Source organism: Zeugodacus cucurbitae, chromosome 5, assembly GCF_028554725.1.
Source record: "Zeugodacus cucurbitae isolate PBARC_wt_2022May chromosome 5, idZeuCucr1.2, whole genome shotgun sequence".
NCBI lineage: Eukaryota > Metazoa > Arthropoda > Insecta > Diptera > Tephritidae > Zeugodacus > Zeugodacus cucurbitae.
Window position 1 is genome coordinate 18,818,297 of NC_071670.1, and position 17,253 is coordinate 18,835,549.

General features: G+C 34.7%; 1 protein-coding gene across 1 annotated transcript; it reads right to left on the bottom strand.

The window, feature by feature from the left end:
- Window positions 1-2,494: 2,494 nt before the first annotated feature.
- LOC105215150 (uncharacterized) lies at window positions 2,495-3,358 on the bottom strand. Its single transcript, XM_011188927.3, has 2 exons — window positions 2,893-3,358; window positions 2,495-2,776 (listed from the first exon to the last, which is right to left on the bottom strand). Exons 1-2 carry the CDS (start codon window positions 2,945-2,947, stop codon window positions 2,619-2,621), a joined length of 213 nt encoding a protein of 70 aa, XP_011187229.1. The 5' UTR covers window positions 2,948-3,358; the 3' UTR covers window positions 2,495-2,618.
- Between the last annotated feature and the right edge of the window lie 13,895 nt (window positions 3,359-17,253).

Sequence of the window (17,253 nt, forward strand, 5' to 3'; positions counted from 1 at the left end):
TATTTCCAGAAAGTTGAGATTCTAGCAATATATATGTTACTAGGGGTGAATGTAGCTTTCCAATGGTGAAAGAATTTTTGAAATCGGCACAGTAGTTTTTGAGTTTATTCATTACAAACATATATACAAATCTTTCCTCTTTATAATAGTAGTATAGATAAGTTGCAGTAAGTTTTTAGTGGTTGTATAAAATCTGAATTTTTGGAGGTCAAAAATAAATTCCTCAAAACCTTGGTGACGACTTGGGATTTTATTTAAGATTTCGTCAAAATGATCCCACATTTCAATGGATTCTTCGCGAATCAAAGGTTACACTCATTACTTCAAAACTAGCGACTAAGGGCTTCAGAGGTCTAAACATTTAATTGGTTTATTTATTCAAGTGATTTTGCGAAATTATTTTTTAATTCTCCGGTCTGAACTAAAAACTGATTTCGAAGTTCATGTGCCTTTCCTTTCTTGTGACAATGATTTCAGGATCTAAAGGCGATAGGGCTCAGCCCGCTGTCAGGGCTCAGTTCGCCTACCATATTCCCGTTAGTCCAACCGTGCATAACAATCTACAGCATAACAATCTCGCAACGGACAACTCCTTGCTTTGAGCCTTCCCGGTTCTCAGATTAAAAAAGCCAACTTTCAGTACTCATCATCAAATGGTCTTTGGTGTATTAGTATATTTTTTAGTGATTCTAAATATTGCCTACTGAATTACAATCTTGACATTGTTTATTTACAGAAAGGACGATATTCTGATATAATAAATATGCAATTTCAGTCGAAGGGTTTATTTATCTTTAAGTTTATTTGTCCTACTTTTCTTCTTTAATGTGTCCGGATAGATCTGGATATACTGCTGTATAATCGACGAATATACTGCTAATGCGTTCACGAGGCAATGATTCCCAAAACAAAAAATAACACATAGTAGATAGTTCCTATTGTCATCCAAAAAAGGAATAACAACTCAACAAATGATTTTGGGTGTCATAAGATAACAATAGAAGGTATGGGGCTCCACGCCAGCTCACAAGCGATTTCAGAGTAATACCTACTTTATTAATCAATTTAAATTGCATTGCGCAGATATAAATTTCTTTCGAATAAACCAGTTCTGAATTGTATTAGGCTGGATCGGTCAATTTGAAAACGAGTAAAGTGAACATGAATTTGAACCCACAGACAATATATGTATTTATAGCAAGTTCAATGCATTTGAAAGTAATTTAATTAGCGTAAGTGAGAGTTAAATTAATTACACGTGCTGACATGCTGATGGTGCAAATTAGAAATGGACGTTAATGGTTTAATCAAACCAGTTCACGGCTTATCTAATGCAGCTCGCCTAAAATACCTAGAGATGTCTATTCGAGATTAGAATATCAATATTTTTACTTACTAATTATATTTAATATTTTTAGTGAGTACAAAAAAATTATGAAAAAACTTGTTTCTATATATGTACTGTTTAAGTAACTTAATTGAGTCGTCACTTATTGGTCCGTTGATCTCAGTTCAAGGTACTGCATACAATTTTTATAGTAAATAGAACCTTTTTTGTGGAACAACACCAATAACTTGTCGAACAAGAGTTTATTTGATTTTTATTTTTATGTGTTTAGGCCTTGAGTTCGAAATATCAAATTTATTTACATTTATTAAAATAAAATTGAAAAAGCGTTCTGCACTTTTCAAATGATAATTAGAGTATAAGTAAAAACGAGTTTTAGTAAAAATTCCAGATTTTCGTAGTTACCTGTAGTATAATATTGTTCTAGATTACTAGAAATCTGAGCAAATCTTAGTTGGCATTGGGTTTTCGGATAATTGGAGAAATTTTCGAGATACTTATACGTAAACTGAACATAATGGGTTCTTGAAAATGTACACAACAAATATAGCAAACTCACAAATTACACTCTGTTCCATAAAATTTACAATATAATCTAGTAATGGAATGAGCGCCAATTATATATAATTTGTACAGTTCGTATGAGGTTTTATCCGGCCGAAGTTGAAACCATCTTCCCTCGCAAAGAAACGAGCTCGTCGAAGGCAGCAGAGTACATATGTATATATATAAAGTACTCCATTAACATTATTTAAGTTTGAAATTGTTTTTGTCTTCCTAAATGTTGCAGACTATAGGGAAATATATATGAAATAAAATGTTCGAGATACGATGTATGTATACGTTACTTGATTAAGTCTGTTGTTCTTCTCGATATTTTTGATGAATACTGTTGAGTTGGCAATCCTGGTCTGGATACACATATTTAGGTTCCTCATCGTAATTCGGTTGATCATCAAATTTGGTATTCATTATACCGCAACTTTTAGAAAGATACCAGAACTAGTTTTGACATGCCTTACAGCAGCATATCACACATAATACCTAATTATATGTAAGCAACCGTATTAAGCGCAGTGCTGCTTTAAATTGCTTTCTGCCAACATTTTACAATTACTAAATAAATAAAAAAAAGTGAAAAACATATTTTATTTTTCCAAAAGTCTTTATTTAATTGTAATTTTGTGCAGGGAAATGAGTGCGAACAGTCACGGCCGAAAAATCAGTTTCAGCTTTGCGTTTGTGTAGTATTGTTTGTTTGTGAAGCGTTTTAGCAGCTACCACCGCCGCCGCCGCCACCGCCGCCACCACCGCCAGCACCACCGCCACCACCGCCGCCGCCACCACCTCCACCACATAAACCACCGCCGCCACCACCACCGCCGCCGCCGCCGCCTGGTAAAGGCTCAGGCATGGGATATGGCAGTGCTAAAATTATACAAAAATAATTATAGGTTAGAATTAATACCTTTGTAAATCGTGTGTAAGGCGCGTAATTAAATAACATTCTAATTATCCAGCTAAGCGCGTTTTAATCAACTCACCGCTTACGGCCACCAGTAGGCCCAACAAGAAGCTCACGAAAGCGAAAATTCTCATTTCTCGACTGTAGTGTGTTGTCGTATACTTTCAGCTTGCCCGCGAAACGGCTATTTATACCGAAATTCTGTAAACGAATTCGATAATGTGTGGTGTTCTGGAAGATCGCCGCCACCGTTGGCGTACAGCGACGTCACGCTGCCATCGCTCTTCGTACAACCGAATTTGTGCAAATAGTATTGTTGTTGTTGTTGCTCGATGCTATAGCCAGAGCTGCAACGATTATATTGCGTTGCAATCGTTTACAGTTTTCGCTTGTTGTTGTTGTTGTTTATTAAGTCTCACTTTGCCGGCTTCGTTGTGTTATCATCAGGTTTAACCCACTTGTGCAAAAAATTAACTGGAAACGTATCGCATAAAATCGCAACAAAGCGCAAGTGAAACCAAAACGAAAAAAATGAAAATCAAATCAAATAATAATTCCCGTCAAGCGCATACTCGTATCAAGTTCATATTCATATCATCGGACAAACCTGCATGTAAGCACGTTTTAATAATATTAAATGAGCATCTTCGCTATAATCAGCGGGAATTACTCGTACATTACGACAAGTCGTACGTTCTAAGTAAAACTAGTAATAGTTTCCTTGTAATTGACAGTAAATGAATGCACAGCACATCGATCACACAATTCACTATAAAAGACCCCACTCCAATGCCAACCCTACAACACAACCAATAAATAGTCGCACCTGTCGCACTATCAAAGAAAACGCTTGAACTGCTAGAATAGTATAACTTTTTAACCTTACACCTGAAGACCCAACGTAACGTACAGCAATATGAAGACCTTCTCTGTATTCCTTATGGTTCTGCTCGGTTGTCTGTTGATGTTCAGCCCGGTTTCGGCTCAGTGGGGTCCACGTGGCGGCGGACGCGGTGGACGCGGCGGTGACAGCAGCAGCGAGGAGAGTGGCGAACGCGGTGGATACTTTGGCAATGGTGGTCGTGGTAATGGTGGACGTGGTAATGGTGGATTCGGTGGTGGACGCGGAGGTATCTACTAAAATATTAACGTATGTACCTTGGCAAAGGCACAAATAATAACAAAATGTAAATACAGTTTTATTTGAAACATTAAATGGTAAGAGCTAATAAAAGGATTTACATATATTTAAGGTCATTCGATTGGGTGGATTAAAGCTAAATATATGTAGCTCAGGAAAGATCTTCAGACTTATCGGTATTCCACTGTATCCATATACAATGTGAACAAAGCCTTTAGTAATACTGTTGAGATGGATTCAGCGTTTAAAAATTAGTTCCAAATAAGTATTCCATGATAGCAGGGTTAGTAAGATGAGACATTGAGGCATTTCCTTTTCCTAACCACCTCTTTCCTAGTTTTTATGTTGATTTCAAAAATTTGGAAGCGTTAAAATTATAGATTGGGTTTAGAATATTTAGGACCGAAGATTCAATTATGAAGACGTGAATTCACAAAATACAAACCAAGTCATTCTCTGAAGATACTGGAAAGAAATCTAAAGCTAAAATTGAAGAACTATCCAGGAGACCAGAGCCATTTTATATGCATCTGCCTTCGAGTTATTGAACTATATATATATAATCTTACTTTGTCAATAAAGTTAGTACTATCAATGTTCCGACCAGAAGATTAATGGCCTGACTATACGCACCTTGAAACACACTCCTTAATTAAAATTCTAAACCCTTTTGGAGAGGTTTGTTTAATGTTAGATCGCATCAACTCCTGAATGTAAAGAGGTTTTCAATAAGAAGAGAGATAATTCCTGAATGAAAAGGGTATTTCAATAACAGTTTTTTTTTTAAATAAAGCAATAGCGATTTGGGATATCAATGAATTTCTTCATTCCTGTGAAAGTACATTCGATGCAATTATCCATGGAATTCGAATTCTTTTGCATGGCCACCACGGACACGCTTGCAGAAGTTCAGGCGCTGAACCCAATTTTCGACGGTTTTCAACATAAATCGGCCGATACTGCTGCAATTTCTCGTTCGATATTCGTACGAAGTTCATCAAACGTCGCTGGATCGTTGGCATAGACCATAGACTTGACGTATTCCCACAGAAAATAGTCTAACGTCATATATAGTCTATGTTCATATTATCCAACACCACAGGCACTTCTCACACACTATGTTTCACTGGCGCGGGAACATTTTGTACTGTGCCTGTGGATTCAAATTTTTCCACTAGACATTCAATTGTTGATCTGACAGGACGATTATGACGACCATAAATTGGACTCTTAAAGTTAAGGCCACTGACTGCGAATTTTTTAGAAAAAGAAAATTTTAATAATTTCGACTCGTTGTTGGATCATACATATATATTTCCATGATGAAATTGCAAACCTTACTGAAGAGAAATCTCAAAAGAGAAATCTCGTTTGCTGTCCCTGTAGCGTCCCTTTCGAAAAACCATTTCATTTTTTCTGGCTACAAACTCCTTATCACGGAGCCGTTGAGTAATTCTAATTAAGAGTTAAGGATTGTAGTTGATTTACAATGGAAAGAGAGTTCAGCACTCCATCCTTGAATTCATTAGCGCTTTTGAAATACCAAGTATACAAAGAGTATTTTTGAAGTGTTAAAGTGCTCTGTACTCCTTATGGTTCTGCTCGGTTGTCTGTTTATGTTCAGCCCGGTCTCGGCTCAGTGGGGTTCACGTATCGGTATTAATACAATTTTATTGTATTTTATAAACATTAAATGTTGAGTGCGAAAATAAGGACTTACATACAATTATAATAATGGGCTTTAGAATGGAATACACAATTTTACTAAGGAGAGCAGTACTTGGGGGCTGACATTGGTACTCTTTCTCCGAGTGATCTTCGGTATCTCACTTTACCTACTTAACAGATAACCTAACATGAATCCTAGCCTGGAAAAAATTCAATGGTTAATTTGAGGATCTCAGTTTCAGTCTATATTCTTTAGGGAAACAAGTTTTTGAACCTAGCATCTACAAATAACCTAGTGTTCAAGATTTACTAAACAAAGAATAAAGCAATAAAATTATTTGCGTTGAGCTTGTGACCCCTTTTTTATTTTCTACACAGAAATCAGTTTTGATTTCAATGTAAATCGGTTATCGCTGTTTATATTATTATATTATGTAAGTATTAGCTTAAGTATTCTTACATGTCTTTGTGCAGTCTTACATTTATACTTCATAACATGTATGTAATATAGTGAATAAAATAATTTCTAAGAAACTGTCTATTCTTCGAAAATTATAAAATTTATTAACTTCATATTGCAGTCTTCTTGAGGTCATAATGTAATATTGTATTTACAATGTAAATTTTACATATAAAGTAGTACGATTTATTGTTGTTTACTTTTAATAATTTATTTCTTTTTTAAAAGTCCTAAAAAACACTTAGCTTTCACAATTTATTTCGGGAGTAATACTATGTTTACATATAACGAGATTTTCTCCATTTACGAGCTTAACTCGATAATCTGTAATTAAGAAACGAGATTTCCCATACAAAATTCTTCTCTGGATAATCCGAGATTATAAAATTATCTCGTTTTATACAACTAGATTTTCGGTTTTATTCCTAGGTTTATCGATAATATGCGAAGAAGAGTAGAAATGTCAAATGAAAATGTAAACAAAAATGGCCGACAGCGAGAGAAATATGTGTAATACAACAACAAATGCAACCCATTTGACAATTGATATTTTCATTTAGCTATATGTAAACGGTTAGATTATTGAACGAGCTTAGAACGAGATTATTTTCATATGTAAACATCCTATAAGGGAAAATAAATTCCAATGTTTTTATTTTAGTTTACATTGTATTTTAAACATGCATTTGAGTGTATAATTATAATTTGATGGCTACTGGACCAATCTACGGAATTATATAGCCACGGCCCTTCACCGTATTATTCTGCCGTTTGCTTGCTGTAATGTTTGACCACACGAATACTTTTGGACTAGTTAGAGATAGATAGATTTGCCAATTATACAACACTATCGTTATTCGCAAATGACCATTCCATAGTCGAACAAGTAAGTAAAGGCTAAGTACGGGTGCAACCGAACATTTTATCGCAATTTATTTAGAGATTTACCTATATTTTCGATGAAAAATTACCCTTAGGTACTGAGTTCTTCATGTTTGATATCAGGGGCCTTGAAAAGTCATGGTGTCACAGCTCAAATACAGTATTTGTGTAAAGTTTTATTTCGCTATCTTTATCGGTTCCTTATGTATACATTGTAAAGTGAAAGAACCAGAAGGGTTCAAAATTGAGTTATATGGGAAGTAGGTGTAGTTGTGAATAGATTTCGCCCATATTCCACCAGGGTGTCAAGAAAATATTATATACCGAATCTCATTGAAATCTGTCGAGTAGTTCTTGAGATATGGTTTTTGACCTATAAGTTGGGAACGACACGCCCATTTTCAATTTTGTAAAAAAATCTCAGTGCAGCTTCCTTCTGCCATTTCTTATGTAAAATTTGGTGTTTCTGACAAATTCTCGTTAGTGAGTTAACGCACATTTAGTCATTTTCAACCTAACCTTTGTATTGGAGGTGGGCGTGGTTGTTATCCGATTTCTTTCATTTGGACTGTATAAGGAAGCGGTTAAAAGAAACGACTGCAGAAAGTTTGGTTTATATAGCTTTATTGGTTTGCAAGATATATACAAAAAACCTATTTGGGGGCGGGGTCACACCCACTTTTCCAAAAAAATTACATTCTAATGTGCCTCTCCCTAATGTGATCCTCTGTTCCAAATTTTATTTTAGTAACTTTATTTATGGCTTAGTTATAGCTCTTTATGTGTTTTTGGTTATCGCCATTTTGTGGGCGTGACAGTGGTCCATCTTCGAACTTAACCTTCTTATGGTGCCAAGGAACACGTGTTCCAAGTTTCATTAAGATATCTCAATTTTTACGGACAGACGGACGGACAGACAGACATCCGGATTTGAACTTTACTCGTCACCCTGATCACTTTGGTATATATAACCCTACATCTAACTCGTTTAGTTTTAGGACTTATAAACAATCGTTATGTGGACAAAACTATAATACTCTCTTAGCAACTTTTGTTGCGAGAGTATAAAAATAGCATAATTCGATACATTGATAGTCACTGGGGTGTTGAACGTGAGAGAAAACGAATTTAGCTAATATTGTTTGTTTCTCTCATGGTGAAATGAAAAGCGTCAACAAATCATGCTCCAACTATAAGACTTTTGATAAATTACACCTTGACACTTAATGTTTATTAAAATTTATTTGAAAACCATAACAGGCGTTTTCGATTTGTCACGTGATCTATGTATCTAAATGGAATACAAAATCTACAAAAGAGTGTGTACTACAGTTGATCTCCTTTTTACACGGTTTTTTTTTGCACGGTTTTTTTTACACGATGTTTTTGAACACTTCCCAGTTACCATTTTTACACGGTTTTATTTTTTTACACGGATTTTTTATTTTAATTGTATACTTTTTTGCAATAAAATCAAAATTCCATCCGTCAATACGTCACAAATCCTTTGCTGTTAATAGATTTTAATAAATTCTAAATTAGGTTTAAACTAAAAAATACAAATCTTAGATTCGAATGTCAGTGAAAAGGTTGCAACAATTTCAATGCGTAAACAAATAAATGAAGCTGTATGAAGAAGTAAGAAAAAAGAAGACACAGCGATTAATGACGGAACTTTGAAAATTATTATTTTTTTACCATTCCCAGAATAGTTGTTAGCAGAAAAGTCTATAACAACAACAACAGTGAAAATTCTCACTGTACGAATAGATAGAATTTCATGTAAAATTAGATCTTTTTTACACGTTTTCTATTTTTTGCACGATTTTTTTTACACGGTGTTTTTGAACACTTTCAAGATACCAATTTTACACGATTTTACTTTTTTACACGGATTTTTTATTTTAATTGTATACTTTTTTGCAATAAAATCAAAATTCCATACGTCAATACGTCACAAATCCATTGCTGTTAATAGAATTTAATAAATTCTAAATTAGGTTTAAACTAAAAAATACAAATCTTAGATTCGAAAGCCATTGAAAAGGTTGCAACAATTTCAATATAACAATTTCAAATAGTTATTGTTTGTTCCTTCTAACAGTAATATGTACATACATATGTATAATACCAGAAAATTCTATAACAACAACAACAGTGTAAATTCTCACTGTACGAATAGATAGATTTTCATGTAAAATTAGATCTTTTTTACACGTTTTCTATTTTTTGCACGATTTTTTTTCTTAAATTGGTCCCAATAGTGAGTTTTATATAAAAATTTGATTTTTTTTGCACGGTTTTTATTTACACGAGTAATTTACTGTCCCAGTTAACCGTGCAAAAAGGAGATCAACTGTATATGGATATCTCATTGTGCACTTTGTATTCCATCTCGGTATAATTGTGTCAATAACTTTGTTTTATGCCAATTCTTTGTTCGATTCAACACTCTCAAACAAGTGCTTGTTAAATTTGTCTCTATTTTCATAAAAATTTGAACAGATCAAATTATTATACTTATATGTTTGTACATCCGAGGCTCGGTGTTTGTTTTCATTGGGGAGATTTTTTTTATGTGGTGGGTCCCAAGCCCTACGCACAACCGCACAAGCGGGCTTCGCCTTCTCACTTTAGCTCGCCTCCAAACGGATGTCTGTTAGCTACCCAGGGGATACTTGGTCTAAAACCGGAAGTCATGAGCTGCATGAGTCATATGCAAAAGAATCGTTCCTGGCCACTCCCAAGTGAATGGCAATCAGAAACTTTCCTCACTTGCGTGAACTTCTACATGGCTAGGTCATGTTGTACGGATGGAAGAAAACACTCCAGCTCTGAAAGTATTCGATGCAGTACCCGCTGGAGGAAGCCGCGGAAGAGGACGACCTCCACTCCGGTGGAAAGACCAAGTGCAAAGTGACCTGGCTTCACTTGGTGTTTCCAGTTGGCGCCAAAAAGCAAAAAGGAGGAATGAGTGGTGCGCTCTGGTGGATTCGGCTATAATCGCTTAAAGCGGTTCCTACGCCAAATATATATATATATATATATGTATGTACATATAGTACATATGCAGGCACCCAGTAGCAAAATAATTCTCTACTGAAAAACGGAAGCGAGTTGGTAATGGGTTGCGGGGCAAGAAACGAAAAAAAATTCGCTTTAAAATCGTTGTTGTTATCTTTAAGAAATGTGCGAATTTTATTCATATGAGTTGGTCATCCGCACAACTGATAGACCCAGCCCTCTGGGTATGTGAGCGCTTCAGTTCTAAATTACATACGAAATTGGTTGTGTTACAAAACCGATGCTTTTTTGTTGTTGTTCTTTTCTGAAAATAATTGGAAACCGTTGGTCCTGCCACGACGCCAACAACAATTGTTGTCTTTCAATTTTAATGATTGTCGTTTTTAGTAAATTTTAAGTATCGGTTGAAAGCGGTCGCGTGTGAAGTATTAAACTAAATCGGCGTATCAGGTGTCTATTATAAAAAACATTATTGGATCAATTGGAGTTACAAACGGAATGAAAAAAATTCTCAGCGATAGCGTCATGGTGCAGTTAAATTATGATGGACTGCAAGACAAGGTGGCATTCAAGAAGTTTGAGTGCCTAAATAATGCCATGGTAAATTTTACTTTTCCGTAATTAATAAGTCTTTGTTTTGATACACTTTGTTTATTTTTTTTAGAAGCAATGCAAGTGGAAGGTTTCAGGCGATTATGAGCGGGAGCTCAAACGAGCTTTCAAGATGGGTAAAAACCGATATCACAAAGCGGGCTCTTTGAAAAAGCAAAAAGATACATAAACAAATATAAAAAATTAAAGTATGAAAACAATTAATTTAAGTAACATTGACATTATTTTTAAATGTAAAATCTTAATTATAGTAATTTGTACTGAAATGGATTTCTTTATTATTTCTAATTGAATTAAAAAATATAAAACTATAAGATATTTATTTTGGATTCGTTTTAGTAGGAAATGCGCACAACTGATCGATTCATATATTTAGGTATGTGAGCCGGTAATGCTTACAACTGACTAATACATGTCTTCAGATATATAGCTTGGTAATGCGTACAGCTGATCGATTTGTATACCTGGGTATGTGAGTTGATCTGTTCTGAAATTCCTAGGACATCGTTGTGTTAAAATTCAGCAATGAATTCAGCAGTAAGACCCTCACTTTGGCTCTTACCAACTCATACACTATCTATTACCTTTTGCTAGTGGGCACTTAAGCGGGATTCATACTGTATGTATATTGCTGAGAAATATAATAATAATATTTTACCCTTTCGCAGAATTTTTCAAATCACTTGTAACACTATACTTTTGCACAATTCGTCGATTGTCTGGCAACTGCAAGCGAATTTCACGATTTTTCTTATGAATAACATATTGAAGATACATACATATAGTAAGTGTTAACCTGATGTCTATACATACTAATTTGCATTTAACGTGAGTACAAGCACCAGAGACACAATAATTGTTATTCAATCGATCGAACCATAGAGCTATAGGCGAAAGCTTAATACTAAGAAAATTCAAAACGCAGATTCGCCCATGACATTAGAGTTAGTATAAATACTTTACAGAAAAAAAACATGTAATATCGGCAATTACATATTTATAAATTATTTATTTAAATACTCCAGATTTATAGCAATAAATACTTAAGCGAGTATAAAAAATATTTTAATATTGATGACCCTTAATTGTCTTTTAATTGAAACACCTATTCGTACCAACGGCTATAACACTTGGAATTGTAAATTTAAGGCCGAGTTGCTGTATATAATTATTGGACCGTTTTTAATATTTGCAGCTAGTTAGTGAAGTGTCAGTGATCAGAAGAAGTATACATTTCAGAGACTTATAACTATAGAGTTCAATTTCCTTGCAAAAGTACATAATTTTCTCTGAACAATTGTTAGGAATTGAACACACAATCTTAGATCGTCAGTAACCAAACACACTGACTTTAAAGTCCTTGTGTTTAAGCATTGCCTTATAATTATGACAATTTAATTACATTGTATTATATTTATATTTTATGCTTAAACAAATCTGGAGTATAAAACCACGGGACGAACTGCGAACTTTCTTCAGAAGGCAACGTGTAATTTCAATAAAATAAATTTTTACCAATTACTCTTGAAATGAAATTCCAAACTTTACTTTTGTTGTTAATGCTGGTCTTCTTGGCCGGGCAGGTGCAAGCTCAAACTGAGGCTGGTACGAATGGTGGTGATAACGGTTCAGGCAATAATAGGCGCAATGGCCGATCAAGAGGAGGTTTATTGAATCTAAGAGGTGGTGTGGTTTTTGGCATATTTACAGGTGCCTCTGGATATCGCAGGCGCTGGCAGTAAATATGAATGAAGACAGAATATATGTATTTTCAACTTTTTTATACGAAAATAATAAAGAAAGAATATGTACATATGCTGAAATTGAATATTTTATGTGAGAAGTAGACGTGGTTGTAGACCGATTTCACAAACATTCCAACGGTAACTTAAATATTCATATCAATAGAATGTTACGCACCAAAGTCTAGTATATACATAACTGTGGTTATACTGCGGACTTTAATACCTTGTATGCTTTAACAAAAACATGAAATGTTCGTTATTTACTTAGTAAATTGCATTATTCGATTAAATTAGTAGTATGTAAACATATAAGCCTCGTCTTAATTGTAAACCGTCTAAGGTCGCATGCGACTACTTATTTAATTAATTTCTTATTTACTCGTTAGTGGGCTACCCAGAAAGTAAAAAAAATAGGTAATGAGTGGGGAATCAATTCAATTAAAGTCCATTTCTTGCTATACGACATGGAGGGATGAAAGAAAACATAGCGTTCTCAAACTAAACGATACATACTTTTTAAAATATTTATTCACGATAGACGGTTAGGAAGGTTTTGGTGGCATTGGTTGGGCATTACCAGCTTTGGTCAATAGAAGAGGAATTGTGTTAAATCAGGGCAATGTCAGAATACACCAAGCGATAGTACCATAGCCAGAAGCTCCGATAGCGTGTTTGTGAAGTTCTTATACATATAACGCGTGATTTTTTTGAGGTTAGGATTTTCATGCATTAGTATTTGACAGATCACGTGGGATTTCAGACATGGTGTCAAAGAGAAAGATGCTCAGTATGCTTTGACATTTCATCATGAATAGACTTACTAACGAGCAACGCTTGCAAATCATTGAATTTTATTACCAAAATCAGTGTTCGGTTCGAAATGTGAAATCCGCTTTTTTATCGACAAATTTTGTTCAGCGATGAGGCTCATTTCTGGTTGAATGGCTACGTAAATAAGCAAAATTGCCGCATTTGGGGTGAAGAGCAACCAGAAGCCGTTCAAGAACTGCCCATGCATCCCGAAAAATGCACTGTTTGGTGTGGTTTGTACGCTGGTGGAATCATTGGACCGTATTTTTTCAAAGATGCTGTTGGACGCAACGTTACGGTGAATGGCGATCGCTATCGTTCGATGCTAACAAACTTTTTGTTGCCAAAAATGGAAGAACTGAACTTGGTTGACATGTGGTTTCAACAAGATGGCGCTACATGCCACACAGCTCGCGATTCTATGGCCATTTTGAGGGAAAACTTCGGAGAACAATTCATCTCAAGAAATGGACCCGTAAGTTGGCCACCAAGATCATGCGATTTAACGCCTTTAGACTATTTTTTGTGGGGCTACGTCAAGTCTAAAGTCTACAGAAATAAGCCAGCAACTATTCCAGCTTTGGAAGACAACATTTCCGAAGAAATTCGGGCTATTCCGGCCGAAATGCTCGAAAAAGTTGCCCAAAATTGGACTTTCCGAATGGACCACCTAAGACGCAGCCGCGGTCAACATTTAAATGAAATTATCTTCAAAAAGTAAATGTCATGAACCAATCTAACGTTTTTTAAAAAAAGTTATCAAGCTCTTAAAAAATCACCCTTTATGTAGCTTACAGTCCGAAACTGGTACCAAGAGATTACTACCTTTACCTGTCGATAGCGAAAGATTTTGCTGGTGTAAAATTTGCATCAAGAGAAGCTTGCGACAATCGGTTGTCCTAGTTCCAATATCGACGATGGTTTCTATGAGAGTGGCATTATGAGATCAATAATATAAAGAAGAAAACGAAGCATATTCGAACAAAATCGGAACACTCTAATTATGCCAATAAAACCATCAACTTAATGTGAAAATAATTTTTTTACAAGATCTTATATATTATCGTTTTTTTTTTTTTTATTTTAAATTTATCTGACTAGACTGCTCATGTAATATACAAAAAATCTCTAACGTTGGAATCTGTTTGCTGGGTAATGGCTATATTTTACTTATATACTACTATGTATGTATACATGTCTGTTATTAATAAACGCCATCGCCTCTAATCAGTTGCGCTTATCATGTGCTATTTGTGATTTTACGGCCTATTTTTTAGTATGCAATTTAGTTTTATTATTTTTGTTATTTTTTATATTTCTCTAATAAGTCGCAATATTTTCAATATTATTGCATATTCTAAGAAAACTTAATTTGCATAAAAACAAAGCGCATCTTTACATAGTTAAGCTCTTATACATATATGTACATATATATATAAGTATATATAGGTATATATGCCGGCTTGCATGTAATGGGTCATAAACCTAATAGTTTGCTGCCTTGCAATCGAGGCAAATATGTTGTTGCCGTCAATAGATTGCAGCTGATAGGAGCAATAACGAACGTCATATTGAACAAAACTAATTACTCGTATGAGTCCATATATAAACCACATACATATACATCTCACGTGCAGCAGCTGTCATCTTTGAATTGTTTATATTTTCTAAGATTTAGTAAAGAAATCTTGAATGTCTAATTATATAGTTTTTGAATCAAGTTTCATTTCTTTTTTTTTGTTTGCCTCGATTCAGTATTCTGCTATTCGAACAACTATAGTTACTTATGCAGTCAATTTATTGTATATTGCAAATGATATTAAATTAAAATGTATGTATTTTATTTTTCATTCAAAGCTATTAAAATTCTAAAAAATATATAATATGTACTTACATCTACACCCTCATTCAATGACCCTGCAGAGATAGCTAGAGTTTCGTTGACGAATTGCTAGTACTTGGTAGCCTTGCAAGACCTCTGATAGTTGCGAATCAAACAAACAACTAGTATAAATGCTATAAACTGACAAAGTCATATAAAAGGAAACATGTATACCAATTTAATGTGAAATCCACATACTCTCTTGTGTTTAATTCTACTGGAAAAACAATGTTACTGCCAACAGGTATGACAAAAGAACAGAACTTAAAAATTTCTAAAGCAGTTAGACTGCTGAAAACTAAAAAAATTAGATATGTATACAGCTTACCACAAAAGGAATGCGTTCAATAGCCACAAAATAACAACACATAAAACATTCCCATGAATATTTTTTTCCACACGAAAGAAAATTTCGTATCTTCAATTTCGTGTGAATGAAAAATTTCGAAACTTTCGAATTTCGGCATTCTGTCACAAATATTTTTGTTGATTCGTATTGGGGTTACAAATGAAGATTCGGTTTATGAAGCCAATCGCGGGACTATTTTAGCACAAAAGGATAAATTATCAATATAACAATTTTCAGTGCTAGCTTGGCTTGCATTCTCCACCACGGAAAGGGATGTAATAGCATATTCGAAGAGATAATGCAATAAAACAAGTCGAACGGACGCACATTGTGTTTCAACATAAGAATTTGATTCGTTATTTTCTTTGTGAAAGCTCTTTACTATATCAGGATTTTCCACCAAAACCTTCAACTGTATTTTGTTAATAGACCTGAGGTTAGGTTTTATGGCTGTTTTCACATGGAGGGGAAAACACTCAGACTATAAGAACAGTCCTTTGTGAAGTCAGAAAAAAACCTTAATTACATATATATTAAAACTCAAACAAAGCGCTGGAAACCTACTGCAAATCTGCATAGGTTGTTCACTTCTACAGCCGCCGATTCACGAGGATGTTCAAAAAGTGAGATTCACGGAATTTTATTCTTGATCTTGAATAGACGGGGCATTCCATAAGGAATTGTTGAGTGCCCTAGACATCTTACGATTTTCCTTGGGTCAGAAGGGTCTTGTGACTGACCAGCGTTTACCCAGCTCAGCTGAAGCCCAACTGTCTACTAGAAAATCAAGAGGATAGTAGACAGTAGGAGTAAAATTAATATTTGGTGGAATCCTTGAGTGGTGGAGGCTTCAAAAGGCGGCTATAACCGGCTAAACGGTTGCAACGCCAATCACATGTACCATTATATCTTCTTCCGTGGTAGAGAACGCAATTCGTACCTGCACTGATAATTGTTATGCTGATAATATTCATGCTTTTATGCTAAAAAAAGCTGAAATTTACAATTAGGCTGAATATTTTTTTCTTTTGAACTTTAACGTTATATTTTGTTATAAATCACAAAGCAAACACTGAAAGCACTTAATAAGCATTTATTTAGATATTTAAAACATGATTGTATTTCATGTATCCAAAATTACAATTTTTATTACAAATTTTCAAAGAAATTAACCTATGCGTCCAAAACGTTTACCACCACCAACTAGGCGACCGCCTCTAAATGGTCCAGGTACACGGACACGGGCACCGGCTTTGCCTCGTACTCCTACTCTACGTTGAGCCTCACCGGCAGCAAGTAGACACACAAAAAGTAGCAGCAGATAGAGAAGTTTCATGTTGAGAAATTTGAAATAATAAACAATCAGACTAGAACTCCACTGCTTATATGCCCTTTTATACTCGTCGAGAACATCTCCGATGCACTCCGACTTATTTGCATCGAAATTTTCCGGAGACAATAAATATAAATTATGTACATTTAGCAAGTATATTATGGTCATTATAAAAAAAATTCGTGACAAACTATAGTAACGGCTAAAATTAATTAAGTAAAACTGGCGTTGATCGGGCCTGGGCTGGTATGCTCCTATTTGATGTGAATCGTTTATTTTTATCTCTATAAATAATACACATTTGGCCGTTTTATTTCTGACATTTATACGTTATTATACAGTCAAAATATCTGATGAGGAAAGTAAGAAAGTTGAGGCATAGACTTAGCCAGCTAAGTGAAGAGGAGTACTAGTTGTCTTCACATTGATATTGATATAAATATTTATATATTAGCTGCCTTCGATTCGCCAAACGTTGGAGAGTATCGAATCGAACAAATTATAACAGATGTTCAAGCAAACTGGCAGGACTGA

Coding starts and splice junctions, on each gene's coding strand:
- LOC105215150 (XM_011188927.3), bottom strand. CDS start 2,947: ATGAGAATTTTCGCTTTCGTGAGCTTCTTGTTGGGCCTACTGGTGGCC. Junction 2,777..2,892: donor CCTACTGGTGGCCGTAAGCG/GTGAGTTGATTA, acceptor GTATAATTTTAG/CACTGCCATATCCCATGCCT.